This window comes from Poeciliopsis prolifica, unplaced genomic scaffold (assembly GCF_027474105.1).
Source record: "Poeciliopsis prolifica strain line A6 unplaced genomic scaffold, Auburn_PproV2 SCAFFOLD001, whole genome shotgun sequence".
Taxonomy (NCBI): Eukaryota; Metazoa; Chordata; class Actinopteri; order Cyprinodontiformes; family Poeciliidae; genus Poeciliopsis; species Poeciliopsis prolifica.
This window is the reverse complement of record NW_026562376.1, coordinates 6801869-6816994: the sequence shown is the minus strand read 5'-3', so window position 1 is coordinate 6816994 and position 15126 is coordinate 6801869. Positions and strand designations below refer to the sequence as shown.

Sequence of the window (15126 nt, the reverse complement as noted above, 5' to 3'; positions counted from 1 at the left end):
ACCTTGCCAATGACATCGTTGCGGCTAAGCCTGTCCTTGTCCATGACGGTGATGATGATGGTAGTCTCCCTCAGCACATGGGCAGGGACATCAAAGGGGAAGGACTCGTTGAAAACTGGATTCAGACAGCGTTTTATCACTGGCGTCTTCTTCTTCTCAACACGCTTGTCCTTGTGCATGAGCCACACCTTTACGTAAGGGTCTGCAGAAAGTGCATACAAGTTTTCACTACGGTAACTAAGAAAATGCCTATGGATGTTTTTTTTTTCTTGTTTTTTTTTTTTTTTGCTTTTGGGATCAGCTTTGCAATTACCCTCTTGATTGTTATAGACAAGAAAGGCAGCAGGGAAGCAGAGACCTCGATTGAGTTCAAGGTCAACCTATTCCCTGAGCTAGCAAACATACAAATGAGGAAGTATTTATGGAAATAGGGCTTGGGATTCATATAGCAAATTCTGGAGCAATTTTATATCTGCTAATAGTAACTGTAGGAAACTCTAATTTTACAAAAAAAAAAAAAAAATTGTACAGAAAGCGTGTCACAGCAGGACTGGATACATACTTTTTTAACCAGAAGAGACCAGAGTGCACTGATGCACATTTAGCTGGGAGGTTCAAGATCCTCAGATATACAGAAAGATAGAGGTCAACAGATATGCTTGATGTAATGTCACCTTGCTGCTGTGACTATGAACTGAGGACAGTAACCAGAGTACCAAAGTATTCACATTACAACCTTCAGTGTACTTTGTTGGCATTTTACATGACAGAGCAATACAAAGCATAGCATTATTATGAAGTTGTAAAGAAAGGAATTATAGACTTTTGCCAAATAAAATCCATAAATTTACATAAATTTTACAAAGGCAGAAAGAGCTGCAGCTCAGTGATGCTGAGTCACTGATTTCCTCAGTCACTTAACGTGAAAACATTGGTGCGCATCGAAAGTACTTTCCTTGATTTGATCAAATCTGTAGAAGCGCTCGATTTATTTTATTAGTACTTAAAGTGAGGAGACCTTCTAACACTGTAATATGAAAAAGGTGTAAAGAAATTATTCGCAAGGTACTCTTTCGTCTGTGTTGACTGGTCAGTCACTACAAATTCAAACTAAAACCTCAAAACTTTGAAAGTCAAGGCTAAGGCGCCAAACTGAAAACCACAGATTTAAGACCGGGACAAGCACAGCAAAGACTTTACCCGAGGTTCCCCCGATATCCATGGCTTTAAGGTGGCGTGCTTTGATGATGTTCACAGTGATGGTGTTGGCAGTGGGATTATAGCAGAGAGACACCAGCAGGTCGCCTCGTCTCCCCTGCAAAAACGAACCCACAAAAAAAACAAAAAAAAAAAAACAATGGAGGGTGAATCATCTGGTCTAAAATCAGATTTCATCAGGGGATATCAAACTCCAGATTACTCACTGCCTCGTTGTGCAATGTTACATCACTGCCCTTTCTGCTCTAACTCCATGTGCCAAATACAGATGGTCCAGTGACCGGGCTGGCTTAGTTATGATCATTGCTCACCCAAAAATCACATCAAACATGATGAAGGCTGCGACCAAACGTGTCACACTTGCTTTAGCAAATTACACTGGGATTAAAAGTGAGCATCAGCCGTGGTTCTGTCTAACGGCCCTCTTACACTGCCATCACTGCAGGGCTTAAGCTCCTTCCAGAAGGTCTTCAGCTGGCCCAGTTCCACCTTGTTTAGGGGGATTGACACCTCTCCGATGGGGTCGTTCCTGCTGAAGCGGTCGTAGTCCAACACCTGGAGGTAGAGAGTGCGCTCTCTCACCTTCTCGTAAGGGAAGCCTAAAGCAGACACAGGAAGCAGATGACACTGTGGGCGCAGAGGCACAGGTAAGTGGCAGATTGTGAAAGGCATGTCCCTGACAGTACAGAGGGAACAGAAATGTGCAACATGCTTCCAGGGAAGGATATGACAAAAATGCCAATGTGTGGAGCAAAAGCTGTACTCCTGTCACAAAACTAATCGCATACAAGCTTAATGGGCTGTGGATTTGGAAAAGCTTTGAGAATATTCCGCCCTATTTTCATAAAAAACATGTTCCTCACCAGAAGAAAAAAGCACTTTTGTCTTTGCCGATGACAAACAGCCTCGGCAGCTTACAAGATGATGATTATTATTACAGCAAGACAGAATATTGGTCTGCTGTTTCTAGGCTGGAGGTCTAATCAATAAAAACTTGCTCTAATTTCACACTTTGCTATTGAGTTTTCACACAACTAACACAAAGCTCCTTTTCAATGGAGAAACAGGTCTTTGTGGAATCTGCCAAGCTTGCTGCAAAAGAGCTTTATCTCTGTATTGCTTGATAAAAAAAGCAAAGAAACCTTTGCAATGTTCATGGTCTGAAAACTGCGGTGTCTGACAGATGGAAAATGAACACAATATTTACATTTCTATTCACAATGCCAGCTTCTTAGTTATACATTGAGTTTAAAATATACATGATTGAGGTTGCTATTGCTTATATTGTAAGAAAAATAAAAAGTAAATTTTTAATACAACAGTGACATGTTCAAACAAAAAGTTCCTGTCGAACAATAACTATCCAGTTTATAAAACAACTAAAATTGATTAGCTTTTTTTATAACGTTTTCTGTAAACATGAATTTATTGTCAGTTTTGTTGTTGTTTGATACAGAGGTTAGAGTAAAGTATTTATTTGTTTCTGCCATTTTCCCCCAATACACAAACATTAAAGAAAGAAAAATCAGTATTAACAGCAAAAACTGTTCATTTCAAAACTCTATCCTCAAACAACCCACTTATTCCACAAGAGAACTTCATTTATCTTTGTAATTTTAAGGTCTTTGATGGTTTAATCAGGTAGAAAACTGTCTCTGAAATAAAATGTTGCAGATGAAATTACCTGAGATAAAAGAGCAGAAAACTGAGGAAAAAAATCTAATAAAAACTCAACGTAGGGTATAAAATTACTCAAAATTAAGATGAATATATTTTTTTATATTTCAACAGTGACTCAGTCTAATCACAGAAGAGTGATTAGACAAGCATATACAAGCATTTTATTATGCTTGTATAATCTCCAAAATCAAATATTTAACTGCTCTCAAAGTCAAAACGATTAGTAAACCTTATTACTTTTTAAACAAACTTGCATAGCTATTTAATGGGAAATTATAACTCTGAAGAAATCACAATCATTTCTAACTCAATGTACATACCAAAGAGTTCAGTTAAATTCATCTTTTAAAAAATGGAAGAAGTTTGGGACTTGTCTACATCTTTTTAGAGCTGGCTGTCCTTACAAAGTGAGCGACCGAGAATATAAGACTGGTTCGGGAAGCCATAGAGACATCTACGTCTAATCTGAGGGAGTTAAAGGTTCCAGTGCTCAGAGAGAAGAGAGTGTGCTTTAAGAAATGTTTTTCATGGTTTCTTACAAATCAAAACTGCATGGCAGAATGTCAAAGAATTTCAAATAAGAAAAAAAAAAAAACATTTCTAAAGAGCGTACAAATCGAGTCAGGAATCCAGCTGAAGGCACAAGAGATAATTCCAGAAAAATCGTAAGTTCATGTGATCTGAGTTTATAACCAAACTAGAAAAGTGACTTCAAGTATGATGCAAAACTTCACAGAAATATCTTTCAAAAAAAGCAAAGTCAATGTTGAGGAGTGGCCAAGTCAAAGCCCAGATATCAGTCTAGTCAGGAATTTGTTAGTAAACATGAATAGAGCTGTCTAACAACCTGACAGAGTTTGAGCTGCAAGAATGAAAAGAAATTATAACTTGATAGAGACATATTCACATAGTTACAGTACTAATTATAACCAAAAGTGCATCTTCTATAAGATTTTATTTGAAGTGGTGTGCATAAGAGTGACATCATAATGTCATAAGCATGAGAGAATACCTGTCATGAACGTGGAAAAAGTCTTCAAGAATGTTTAAGAATGTTGTCTTAAAGTGTCATTCTGTAAATAATGACACTTTAAATGCAAAATTAACACTTTATTGGACTTTTAATACAAGTTTTAGTACAACTTTGCATCATTATTTACTAAATGATACTTCATGACAACAGTGAAAGATTCATTAAGAAGAAATGAATCTGGTGTTATATCATATTTATGACTGTCACATCAGTCTTACGCACACTCCTCCAAATAAAGTGTCACTGCATCTTCTAACTGGAAAGATGATGAAAATGTATGCATTAACTTTACCTTATTTGGCATATTCTTATTAAATTGACTTTTTTTAAAATTATCAGTTTTTACTTATATTTTAAATATTTATTTTTGTGCAATTGAGACCCTAAAAACATGCAAAATGTGAATTTTATGCAATACTTCCCCTTTAAGATTCACATTTAAACCCAGAGAAAATGATAGAATCCGTTGGGATTAACATTACATTTCAGGTCTTTAAAACTTGGAAATATGACAAACCCTCAAAGAGGAAGGTTTCATTCCAGTGGGGGTTGAGGTTCTTCCTCTTGACCTTGGTTTCCAGCTTGTGCTTCTTGTCAGGCAGCAGGTAGATTTTGACAAAAGGGTCCGAGGTGCCGGAGAAATCCTTGGCTGGCAGGTCCTGACCCTTCAGAACTTTGACAGTAAGGGTCGTATTCTGGAAGCTGTAGCCTATGCTGAACTGGATACGACCAAGTTTTTCGCTGACGGGCCCTTCACCGTCATCGTCCTCTGAACCTGGGGACAACTGCAAGGCCACAAAAGACAAAGCAGTGAATGTAAACCGTCACGTGTCCAGTAAGAGCCACACAAGGTACAAGTCAGACCTAAAGGCACTGACTTTCTGCATCACCCAGACCTCGACAGAGAATAGCTGTGAGGGGGAACAAATTCAGAGTCACATTTTGATCATGGCATGCTCGAGCAGCTGCTCAGAGACAGAGATTGGTGCGATGTTAAGAAGACTCTGAGAGTTTAATTTCCTTACTAATGTTCTTAAGAGGCAGGAGGTGCTCAGATTGAAGATATGGAGCTTTAGACTACTCGCGCTCTCTCACAGCCACTCTGACTGCTTTATCATTGCTCTGCACTAAAAGGCAGATATCTGATAAAAGCCAGCGAGAGGGAAAGAGAGAGGGCAAGAGAGAAACAGAAAGAGGAGGAAAAAAGCTTTCAGTGAGACGTAAAACATGGACTAATGTCAGCTTTCTGCACGTGAAACATTCCCAACTGTACATATTAGTCCCACCGTTGTTGTCTACTTGTTTTTTTTTCCCTTCCCAAATAAAAAACAATTGCAATACAAGTTTACATAAGTTATGCGGAGATAAGAAGCATGCACTAAACCTTTTTGTGAAAGAACTCAGGTGCTGTTTGGCATGCAAAGTGTTTCTCAGAGAATTACCTGAAATAATACTTTTCAAAAAAGCTTTCATCCAAAACTAAAATGACAAAGGCTCACTTCTGATTCATCAATACGGGTTTCAGAAAGAGGGAGAATTTCAACTCTAATTTGTCAAACAGTATGAGTCACCTTGGATGACTTGGCTTGCTTGATTGCCACTGTGGGAACGGCTGGTGTGTTATTTTTATTTTTTTTTCTATTATGACTCGCTCATTACCATCCGCAGCTTTAGATCAACCTGCCTTATAAACTTACAATGACTTTGCAGCACAACTCCTGCTGGTGGCAAGAATTACCTCAGAACAATGTAATTTTATTTATTCATCTTGACAAATGTAACTTAGCTGAAATGCTTTCCATGTCTTAGAACAAATCAAATAATATCTTATCAGAATTTCCAAAGGTTTGGCTTACAGATTCCAACAAAGCTATCTTTTCTTCCTGCCCATTTGCTTAAACTACAGCTAACAGGCTATGTATTGTTGAATTTCTAAAATCATTTGTTTGGAAGTAACTACAAATTAGCAATAAAATTTCAATATTGCCTATATGTACTGTATAAATCATACAAACACTACAATTTAGCCTTTTAACCATTATCAAAATCATCTTCCAGAACGATAGTTTGACAAAACTATGTTTTCCTGACTCATCCTCTGACCTTAGAGTAAAGGTCATTTAGGACTAATGTCCTAATGTTGCTGTAAAAAATATATAAAATGTAAAAACCCTAAAACATTTGCAAAACATTTATTTAGCAGTGTACACAAGTCACTGCGTATTTGAGACACCAGTGATTAATTTGAAAACAGCATGACTCAGAACTTAATAACACTAAAGGTTATTTACTGCCCAACACTAGAGCTTATTTGTTTTTTAAAGGTTTTTGTGGCACTGGTGGCCTTTCTACAACAAGACAAGCAGACAAGCAGCAAATGGTCCAGGACCAGGAATCGAACCGAGGACTGTAGCCTCTTTGTTGTACCATCAAACCCATGATTTGTACCTCTTTTTGTGTTTAGCATTTCCTCCTGTTTTTGTGTTAAGCATTTCTGCAATACATTTTTTCCTCATTCAATCTAACCACTAGCCAGAAATAACAGTCATGATGTCGTTCACAGTTACACCAGGAGTTTGCAAGTTTCTGCTGCCACTAGTCTGGAGGAGTTTGCAGCTTTGTGGCAAATGTTTGTGGAAATGGGCAGTACTTTGTAGAGCAGGAATTCAGACACCGCTGAATGTTTGTCATGTGAGAGTCTAGGATTTCTCAAACATGGATGAAAGAATCAAAGCAACACTCCAGGATAATTTTTTGATGAGGGAAAAATGTAATTAGATCATACAAAGCTCAAAAAAGCTTTATATCAAATAATACTCACCCCCTGTTTAAGCAGTAGTAGTAATAATAAGTAATCACATATGGCTGGTTCACAGAAATTGCTTTTAGCTGCATATTTTGAATGGAAAACCAAGACGTAAAGCAGGAGGGAAGGAAGGAAGTGAGGGAGGATGTCAGGTGGACAAGGTCAACTTACCATCACCATGTCTCCAGTGAGCGAGTTGGCCAGGTCAGTTACAGAAGAGTGCCCATCAGCATCAGGAGGGTGACCCTTGGGGCTGTTTGCTGGCTTGTTGCCCCTGCAAACAAAAAATCAGGTTGACAAACGTAAAAGAGCTCAAACATTAATGAGCAGTTTACTCGTCTACAGAAAGCGTTTGAGCCCACAGGGAGTCCAGCCTCCACCTGTTTAGCAGCAAACTGCCTCTCTGAAATGATCGTTCAGTCCCAGTTTCACTACGGATTGATGTCACTTCACAGTGAAACAGGGTTTGTTTTTTAACAGCTATTGCTAACAAAAGCCAAATAAAATCTGCCAGGTATTCCACAGATTAATGATGGGCACAAGACCTGAGAGGTGTAACTCATAAGAAATGTAAGTACATCTTCAAAAAGAACGTTACCTCCACTAGTAAAATAATAAACACATTTTTAGACAAAAAACACAAAATCAATTAACTTAAAATAACAGAAACCAAATTATTTTCCCAAATCCTTTGAGAGTTTATGACACACACGTATAATGACAGAAATACAGATATATAAAAACCGCAGACAAACACATATAGCAACATATAGAGGACAGACATTGCATGTTTAAATCTCTCAGTTGCATCGACAAACAGTTGATTTTACGGAAATAAAAAAAGAAGAGACATGAGATCTTCACTGGCATGGCTGGCACTGAGGTACAAATGTTAATAGATGTTACATTTAGTTCCCTTCCACACACGCTTGGAGAAACAAAACCTCTAAGTTTATAAATCATGAAAATAGAAATTACAAAGAAAAAATTGACTTAGAAAAATAAGTCAAAAAAGCATGAGAGAGGACAGAAATGAATAGAGGAAAATACAAAGGATCTTATTGATGGACACCTAAATGACTAGTCAAGGCACATGAAGGGGTTGAACACTGAAAAACAGTTAAGTGACAAACAAGCGAGGACAGAAACATGGAGAAAGAGAAAAAATTAGCAGACAGATATAAGATTCACAAATTACAAAGAGACACAAATAATAAAGACTTTCGACAGAAAAGAAGACCAAAAATAAGGAGAGAAATACACAAGCAAGCTGATTTTTAGAAATCTGTTTTAGAAGAGATAGCAAGTATTACCAGCATGAACAGTATGAAAACAAAAACCAAAGAGAGTGAGATCATAACAAACACCAGCACGTTAGAGAGAAAAACAGAGCTGCAAGAAAAGATAGGGAATGAAGGAAGGAAAGCCTGCAAACACAAGATAGGCTTAGTTTTGTCAGTCTGATAAGAATCAAAGAATAAAAGACAAAAAATTAAAATGAAACACAGAGCTACAGACAATATATTTAAGAGAAGACAAAGGAACAAACATGCTAAAAGGAGAGAGAGAGCACAAAGAAAAAAGAAAAAGACAATAAATACAATTGATTATCAGGATAAAGCGAACAAGAAATATCGTTTTTTGATGCGGAGAGTTTAAAATAACTTAGAAATAAGATATAGAAAGAGAAATAAGGTGATATACCATTCAAAACTATAACTTCACTAAAACCATGAAAGGGGACAAATAATAAGAACATAGGAAGAGCACATTTAGAGTGTTACAAAAGAGGACATTAAAAATTCAGCAGATGATACAAGTTGTTTTTAAACTAGCCTGATTTTCCAGCATTTTAGCAACACTCTAAAAGTGTGGAGTGGGAACACGGGGCCAAAGCACAAACCGGCATTGGCTACATGTGCATATTAAATATATGCAAGTAGTTGTCACTCAGAGCGAGTGAAGGCAATGCCCTGGACAGGCCATAAAACAAGGAGCCCATAAAACGTCTGTCTGTCTGGCCAGCATTCTCTATCGAGCTTTTTGCTGAGAGGAAGAGCGCGCTCTTTGTTGGTTGCGCCAAAAAACTCCAAATTTGGATGAGAATCGATGTTGAATGCAATAATGTGTGCATTTTTGCAAAGGACAAAGACAGAACTGACTGAAGGAAAGTATACTGACAAATAGACAGACAGAAAAGGCAAGCAAACAAGACAAGCAAACACTTCAACCAGCAAAGAAAATCAAAAAAATTGGCAGGGGGGGAAAATAAGGGAGGAAAATTACAATTTCAAGGACAGAGGTTGTTCTTCAGCGATTGGGTTTAGTAGCAAAAGCTCTAAAATGTACACGCCCCAGTTAAAGCAACCTTTTCCACATTTAGTGTGACATTTATTCTGTGCTATTCAACTGAAAAGCAACAACAAAAAAACTGATAGAAGGAATAAAAAAGGTATAACATGATTGAATAACTGCACTCTTCACATTTTCAGGCTCCTTTTGATTTAATTTCAGTCAGTGTGCTTTGCTATGTGTTGATTAGCATGTCGTGACTTTGTCAAAATAAGGTTCTCCAAATCTATCAGATTGTGGGGGTGCTGACAGTCTACAACCTTACCTGTGTGATCCCACAGATTTTCTACCAAATTTACTTTTTGATTCCAGTGAGGCCATTTCAAAAACTTTCATTTATCTCCCTTGAAGTCATTCCTAATTTGAGCTAGAAGTATGGATTCACCGAGAAGTGTTATCACCTTCAGCATTCTAGCAGACAACTGAAGGCTGTGGATTATAACTCTTATTTAAAATAGATTGCAAAATCAGCTATTTCCATCGAATGTCTAACATGTCTTAAAATTTCAACTTTAGTTTAGTTAGTCTGTATCTAAACTAGCATTTGGGAGATTTTACTCAGGCTTGGACGTTTCTGGATGAAATCCCCATCAGACGCTCTGAAGCGATGCTCAAGGCCAACTCAAAGGATGCTCAGCAAAAGGCAGTGGGATGCTGGATCACACTGCCAGGACAAAAGTAAGACTGAATTCTTCCGCTACAAATTGTTCATTCTACTGAGCAGTGGCAGATTCAAGGTTATGGAGAATTTAAAAGACAAGGAACCCACTGGGATGGATTGCACCCTGATGTCATTTTTCCTCCTTTCAGAGTTAGAGATTTTCCCACATGCTAAGCTGGAGTTTAAAAAGGCTTTACAACTATTACAACATGAACTTGTTGACTGCAAATTTTTTATTGTTCTAAGTCCCTCTAAATTGAGCTTAGAGAATAACATTTGGTTTCTGTTGCTTAGTTTTGTCTCTAAATTATGATTTTCAACAGCAGATGAAAACATAAAAACAATCTGATGTGTCAGGAGAACCTTATTCCTGGTTAATCAGAGTCACTACAATTGATGGCGGGTATCAATGCAAGAAGATTAAATTATGAAATTGAATCATAAAGTATTTCAATTAAGCATTATTTTAAAGAAGTGCAGAGTGCTACAACCAGCCTTCAGTTGAACAGTTCAGGATGTAAATACAAGTTGGAAAAGGTTTGGTTTAACTGCTCACATCACAACACCTGTGAATTTAAAAAGACTGTGCACACTTGAAATCCACTGTATTGTGGATTTGTTGCCAAGGGGTGTTTTGTTTGTTTGTTTGTTTCACTTTCTTGCACTACATCTAAGCTAAAGTGAGAGACGAGAGGGAGATGCTGGGGGAAGATATGACAATCTACTCTACAGCAAAGAGAGACCGGCAGGGATTGAAGTAAAGCAGTGCACCTCCCGCCTCCTCTGACTCCCAAGTATCGATGGGAGACTGAACGTCTTCAATTATTAATTCTCTCTCATGCTTCATTCAGGAGTTCAGTGCATTCTCAGGTAAGAGCCAGAGCAGCTAAAGGTGGTCCTGAGCTCTCTGCCTCCAGGCTGTTGAAACAAAGTGGCTGGGGCTGCAGCTCTGCTGGAGGAACCAAGTTTCCTTTTCCAGATTGCACTCTGCATCAAAATAAGATCTGATTCCAATTTCTTTTATATTTCCAAGAAAGCAATATTAATTTTGGCAGATGGCAGAACAGCGACTGATATAATTTTGGTGCCAATGCTTTCTTTGTCATCCAACCCTTCAGGGGGCTGCTATGGTAGATGTGGCTCTGTAAAGCCTGCAGTAGTCTATAGTGTCCAGTGGGAGGCAGAGTGGGTTCAGATCAGATTCTGCCACAGCGAAGACACAGAAAGTGGGCTGTTGGCATAGCAACAACTCTTGAAATATGGACCATATATATAAATATATATGGGTTTGGGAGGATGTTTGGGGTGTGTCTGACAAGAGGCTGTTGGGAGTGGACTCAAGGGTGTGTTTGAAAAAGGGGGTGGTGGGCACAGGGAGGGGTGGGTGCAACACACAAGCAAACACACTGAGAACAAAGAAGATAAGGTTTAGGATATATGACAGGTACGGGTGAGAGCCTCGCAGACACATATTCACGTGAACGGACATATGGAGGCAGGCAGGCATACTTTGGGTTTCACCGTCCTGTGATACTATCCTGTTTCGTTACCTGACCGAGGGCCAGCAGCTCGAAGAGAGAGGCAAGGGGGGCAAAGACACTCCACTTCTAGGCTGGAGAGAGACGCGAGAAAGAGAGCCCAACCCAGACCCTCCACCCCCCACTTCTTTCTTTATTTTTTTTCTTTTTTCAAACATTCAGTCTTCCGCTCTTCTGCAAACACTCAAACAAACATGCTGAGACCATGGAGTGAAGTATTTCAACATCTATGCTCAATTTCATTGCCACCCACTTGATCTATCATGCGTTAGGAGTGCAGCTCACTTCCAAGGATCATAGTGAGAACTGCCGCACGTTGTTGCTTATGTAAGTCATCATCCATATGAACCACACCAGCACTCACATTAGAGTCAGACCTGCTGTCATTCTTTAAAAGCTGCAGCAAATCCTTGGAATGACTTAATAAATAAGGTTACTTTCAGTTTCACCTAATTACTTTCTGCATGCTGGAACGGTAATTAACCTTAAAATAGGTTCATTTAGTGAAATCCTGTTTCAGTATAAACATCAGATACTTGTGATTCTTTTATTGGAGATTAGCCAAAAACACAAAACATAAAAATTACAAATTTCCTATTGTGAGTTGCAGATAGGGAACAAGGGAACAATGCCACACTTTTTAGATTCTTATAGGTCAGAAGAAAAGAAAAAAGAAGATGAAGGCAATTCCTAACTTTTCTTCCTATTTAAATTTAAAATTGTACTTTGTGTTGGTTTAGCATATTGACTCTCAATAGAAAACACTGACATTTGTTTTTGTGTTGCACTGTGCCAAAATAAGGTAATGCTCAAACAATATTAATACTTTTGTAAAATGCTGTAAATATTGGAGTTTTTAAGGGTCTTTAATGATCTTACAACAAACCTGAAGTTGTTCAGTGAGCACACAAAAATTGATCATAAATGGTAAGTGTGATTACTCTTGTAACTTAACGAACGTTTCGTGCCTTCTTTATGTACCACAGCTCCCTATTCTGCTTTCTTTCACAACCTCCCGATACTTCCTGTAATTTTGCATCCATACCTCAGAGTCTGTCACAGCAACTACCTCCTCATCCCAAGCAATATCAGCAACACAAAGTCGTGAGAGAAAAAAAAGACAATTTTTTAGAGGTCCATTAAGACTTTAGATCCAAAATAGAGGTTGCTATAAATTTTTTGAATCCTTATTTATCTCAGAGATTGCCTGAGGATGAGGCAGCTGCATGTATCAAACTTGCTCTGAGAAGGGGCACAGAAGTCCTGAGTTAATGCTCCTAATAGCTCCTCTCCCAGTTCACCATCTATCTAGCTAAAAAAAAATGTGAGAATCTGGTTCTGAACAAACATGATGGGTGGAGATCCACCTTCAGCTAAAACACAAATGTGAAGTCGACTCTCTCAATTCTCAACGCTCCTTCTGAAGGATGACGGATTTGTACTTTGAACTTTCTACCATTCTCCACTGGCCTGTAACTGTAAGCATTGGTGTATGAACAGGCTGCCCCCTCCTCTTCATCCTCTCCTTTTGCCGTGGCTAAATGCTATCTTCCTACCGCTGTCTTGGCATGCAGCTGAATACATTTCGACATTTCTCCAGTGATGTCCGGATGAACGCGGCGGCCTCAGGGAGCCACTGCCTTGGGGACAGTCTTAAGCAGAGCCCCTGAAGACCCTGTTGATTAGTCAGGCTTAGAAAGCCCTTGTCACAGGAGGACGGCTGCATCAGACTAGCAAGGCATGGAATAATCAATTTATGTGTTTACGTACAAATTCTGATACAGATTACAAGCCTTTTTTTTTTCTTGTAATATTTAAAAACGCTTGTAGGGGAATATTTAAGCTGTTTTGTAAAGATCCACTAAGAACACAGTGACCAACATGTACAAGTAAAAAGCAAAACATAAGAAAAAGAAAACAACAAACATTGCAGTCCATAGTAAAGTAATAAATACTAATTAAAATACTGCTTCAGATGAAAAACAACAGAAAGAGGTATATTTCACCAAACAGAAAATAAAATAATGTAGAAAAACACTAAAAATATATACATATATAAACAAGGTAGACATTTTATTATAAAAAAAACAGATTCAAAATGTACACAATGTTGAAATAAATGCAAGGAAATAATCAAGAATTAAATAATAAAAAATAAAGATATAGAACAAAAGAGGAGAGAATAACCTCTCTTCACACACACAAAGCAGAAAACATTTCCCAAAGTAAATTTTATTTCCATTTTTAATGCTTTTTTTGTTTGTTTGCTTGTTAGTTCTGTTTTTCCGAGCTCCCCTGGGGATGACCGACAGCTACGCTGCACACAGCGTTCCACAGAAGAAAAAGGTTTCACTCTTTATGAGAGTAATAAAATTAATTACCCATTATGAACTTAAATAAACACACATTAATATTGATTTAACTCATAATCCCGATCCACTGTCTTTCAGATCAATTTAAGCTCATTAATAATGGAATTATATTACACGGCCCATATAGCAATAAAATTTCTCTGAGTGCACCGTGTCTTTACGGCACACAAATATATATCCCTATCTAATAATATCCGTGAGGTTGAGAAAACTGCCTTTACGGGCTTACACAGAATTATGTAACATGCAGGGATGAATAATTAAAGGACCACAGGCAAGTGGATTGAATGTTAATGTGGCACAAAGATGCGTATCCCTCCTACTTGGTACTGTGGCCCGGTTCTCATTGGACCGCTCAATCACTGCTCTGAGGGGATCTGGACTGAAAGCTCTCTTTACAGCGATGAGCGGCCGAAGAGAACCTGCAGAATATGTTCACTGAGTTGTAACTGAATTGTTTGAGCGAAGACCAATGAGGCATTAAGCAGTAACTGTAGCATACTAATTGGGCCTTCTTAGAAAACACAACTTACGGATGCCTGGTAGATAAACCTCTCATCATACAACCTTGCCGCCCTGTCACTGGCCAGAAAGTCTTTATCAGTTGGGCCGGGTCTGCTGCAGTTCGAACTGTCAGTCTGCTCTGCTGCACTTCATAAACATGCCACCACAGAGCACTTTCACCCAGCTACAGCACACACAAGGTCAGTGAATTATGAATATTGGACACAGCAATGCCATTTTGCCTTTAACCACAGACACGGAAATATGAACAAAAGAGTTATATTTGTTTTGGCCTCAGAAACTTTAGATACATTTCACTAGGGGTGAAACGATTGATGGCATTAATCGGTTATTGAAATAATCAGTAACTAATTTAATAATCAATTAATCATTAACTGGAGTCTATAGAATATTAAAAAGGGCATTTGCTAAAACAAAAACATAGAGCAGTAATTAACTGTACAGCAAAAGTATTTTGCATTTGCATTCTCCTCAAGAGGAATTTTTAGCTTCACTGAGTTCAAATTCTGTAAAATAAATTTATTAAGCACTTTTTGCTATCCAATTTTTAAAGACATAATAATTGTCAGTAATTTTTTTTCTGCAAATGCGTCCTTTGCTACAAGCTTACAGAAAGGGAGCGCTTATTAAATTGTATTTTCTTATTCATAAAAAGAATCTAACTATTTATGTATTTGTATCTTTTAAATATAGTGTGAAAATGGCTTAATAAAAAATCTGCAGTGTACCAAATTTTTGTTTTCCAATTAATCAATGAATCATCAGAATAACCAATAGAATAATCAATTACCAAAATATTTTTTAGCTGCAGCCCTACATTTCACTGTGACCAAGGTTAGATAATATGAGTAACATTATAAAATAAATGTATTAGTGAAGCAACAATCTCCAAGCTCATTTAATTGAATTATTGCACCAACACAGCAATGTAAAAATATTTC

General features: G+C 37.9%; 1 protein-coding gene across 4 annotated transcripts in view; it reads right to left on the bottom strand.

The window, feature by feature from the left end:
- Nucleotides 1-15126, bottom strand: part of LOC129367751 (synaptotagmin-7-like) — a 43804-nt gene that overhangs the window by 13734 nt on the left and 14944 nt on the right. For all 4 annotated transcript variants that reach the window (XR_008606736.1, XM_055042410.1, XM_055042401.1 and 1 more), the window contains 5 exons: nt 6909-7011; nt 4449-4716; nt 1648-1817; nt 1201-1315; nt 3-202 (listed from right to left, as the gene is read on the bottom strand). Coding sequence is in view for 3 of the 4 variants with exons in the window: in XM_055042410.1 (XP_054898385.1) it covers nt 3-202; nt 1201-1315; nt 1648-1817; nt 4449-4716; nt 6909-7011 (856 nt within the window). In the remaining variant the exon portion in view is untranslated. The remainder of the gene's footprint in view (nt 1-2; nt 203-1200; nt 1316-1647; nt 1818-4448; nt 4717-6908; nt 7012-15126) is intronic.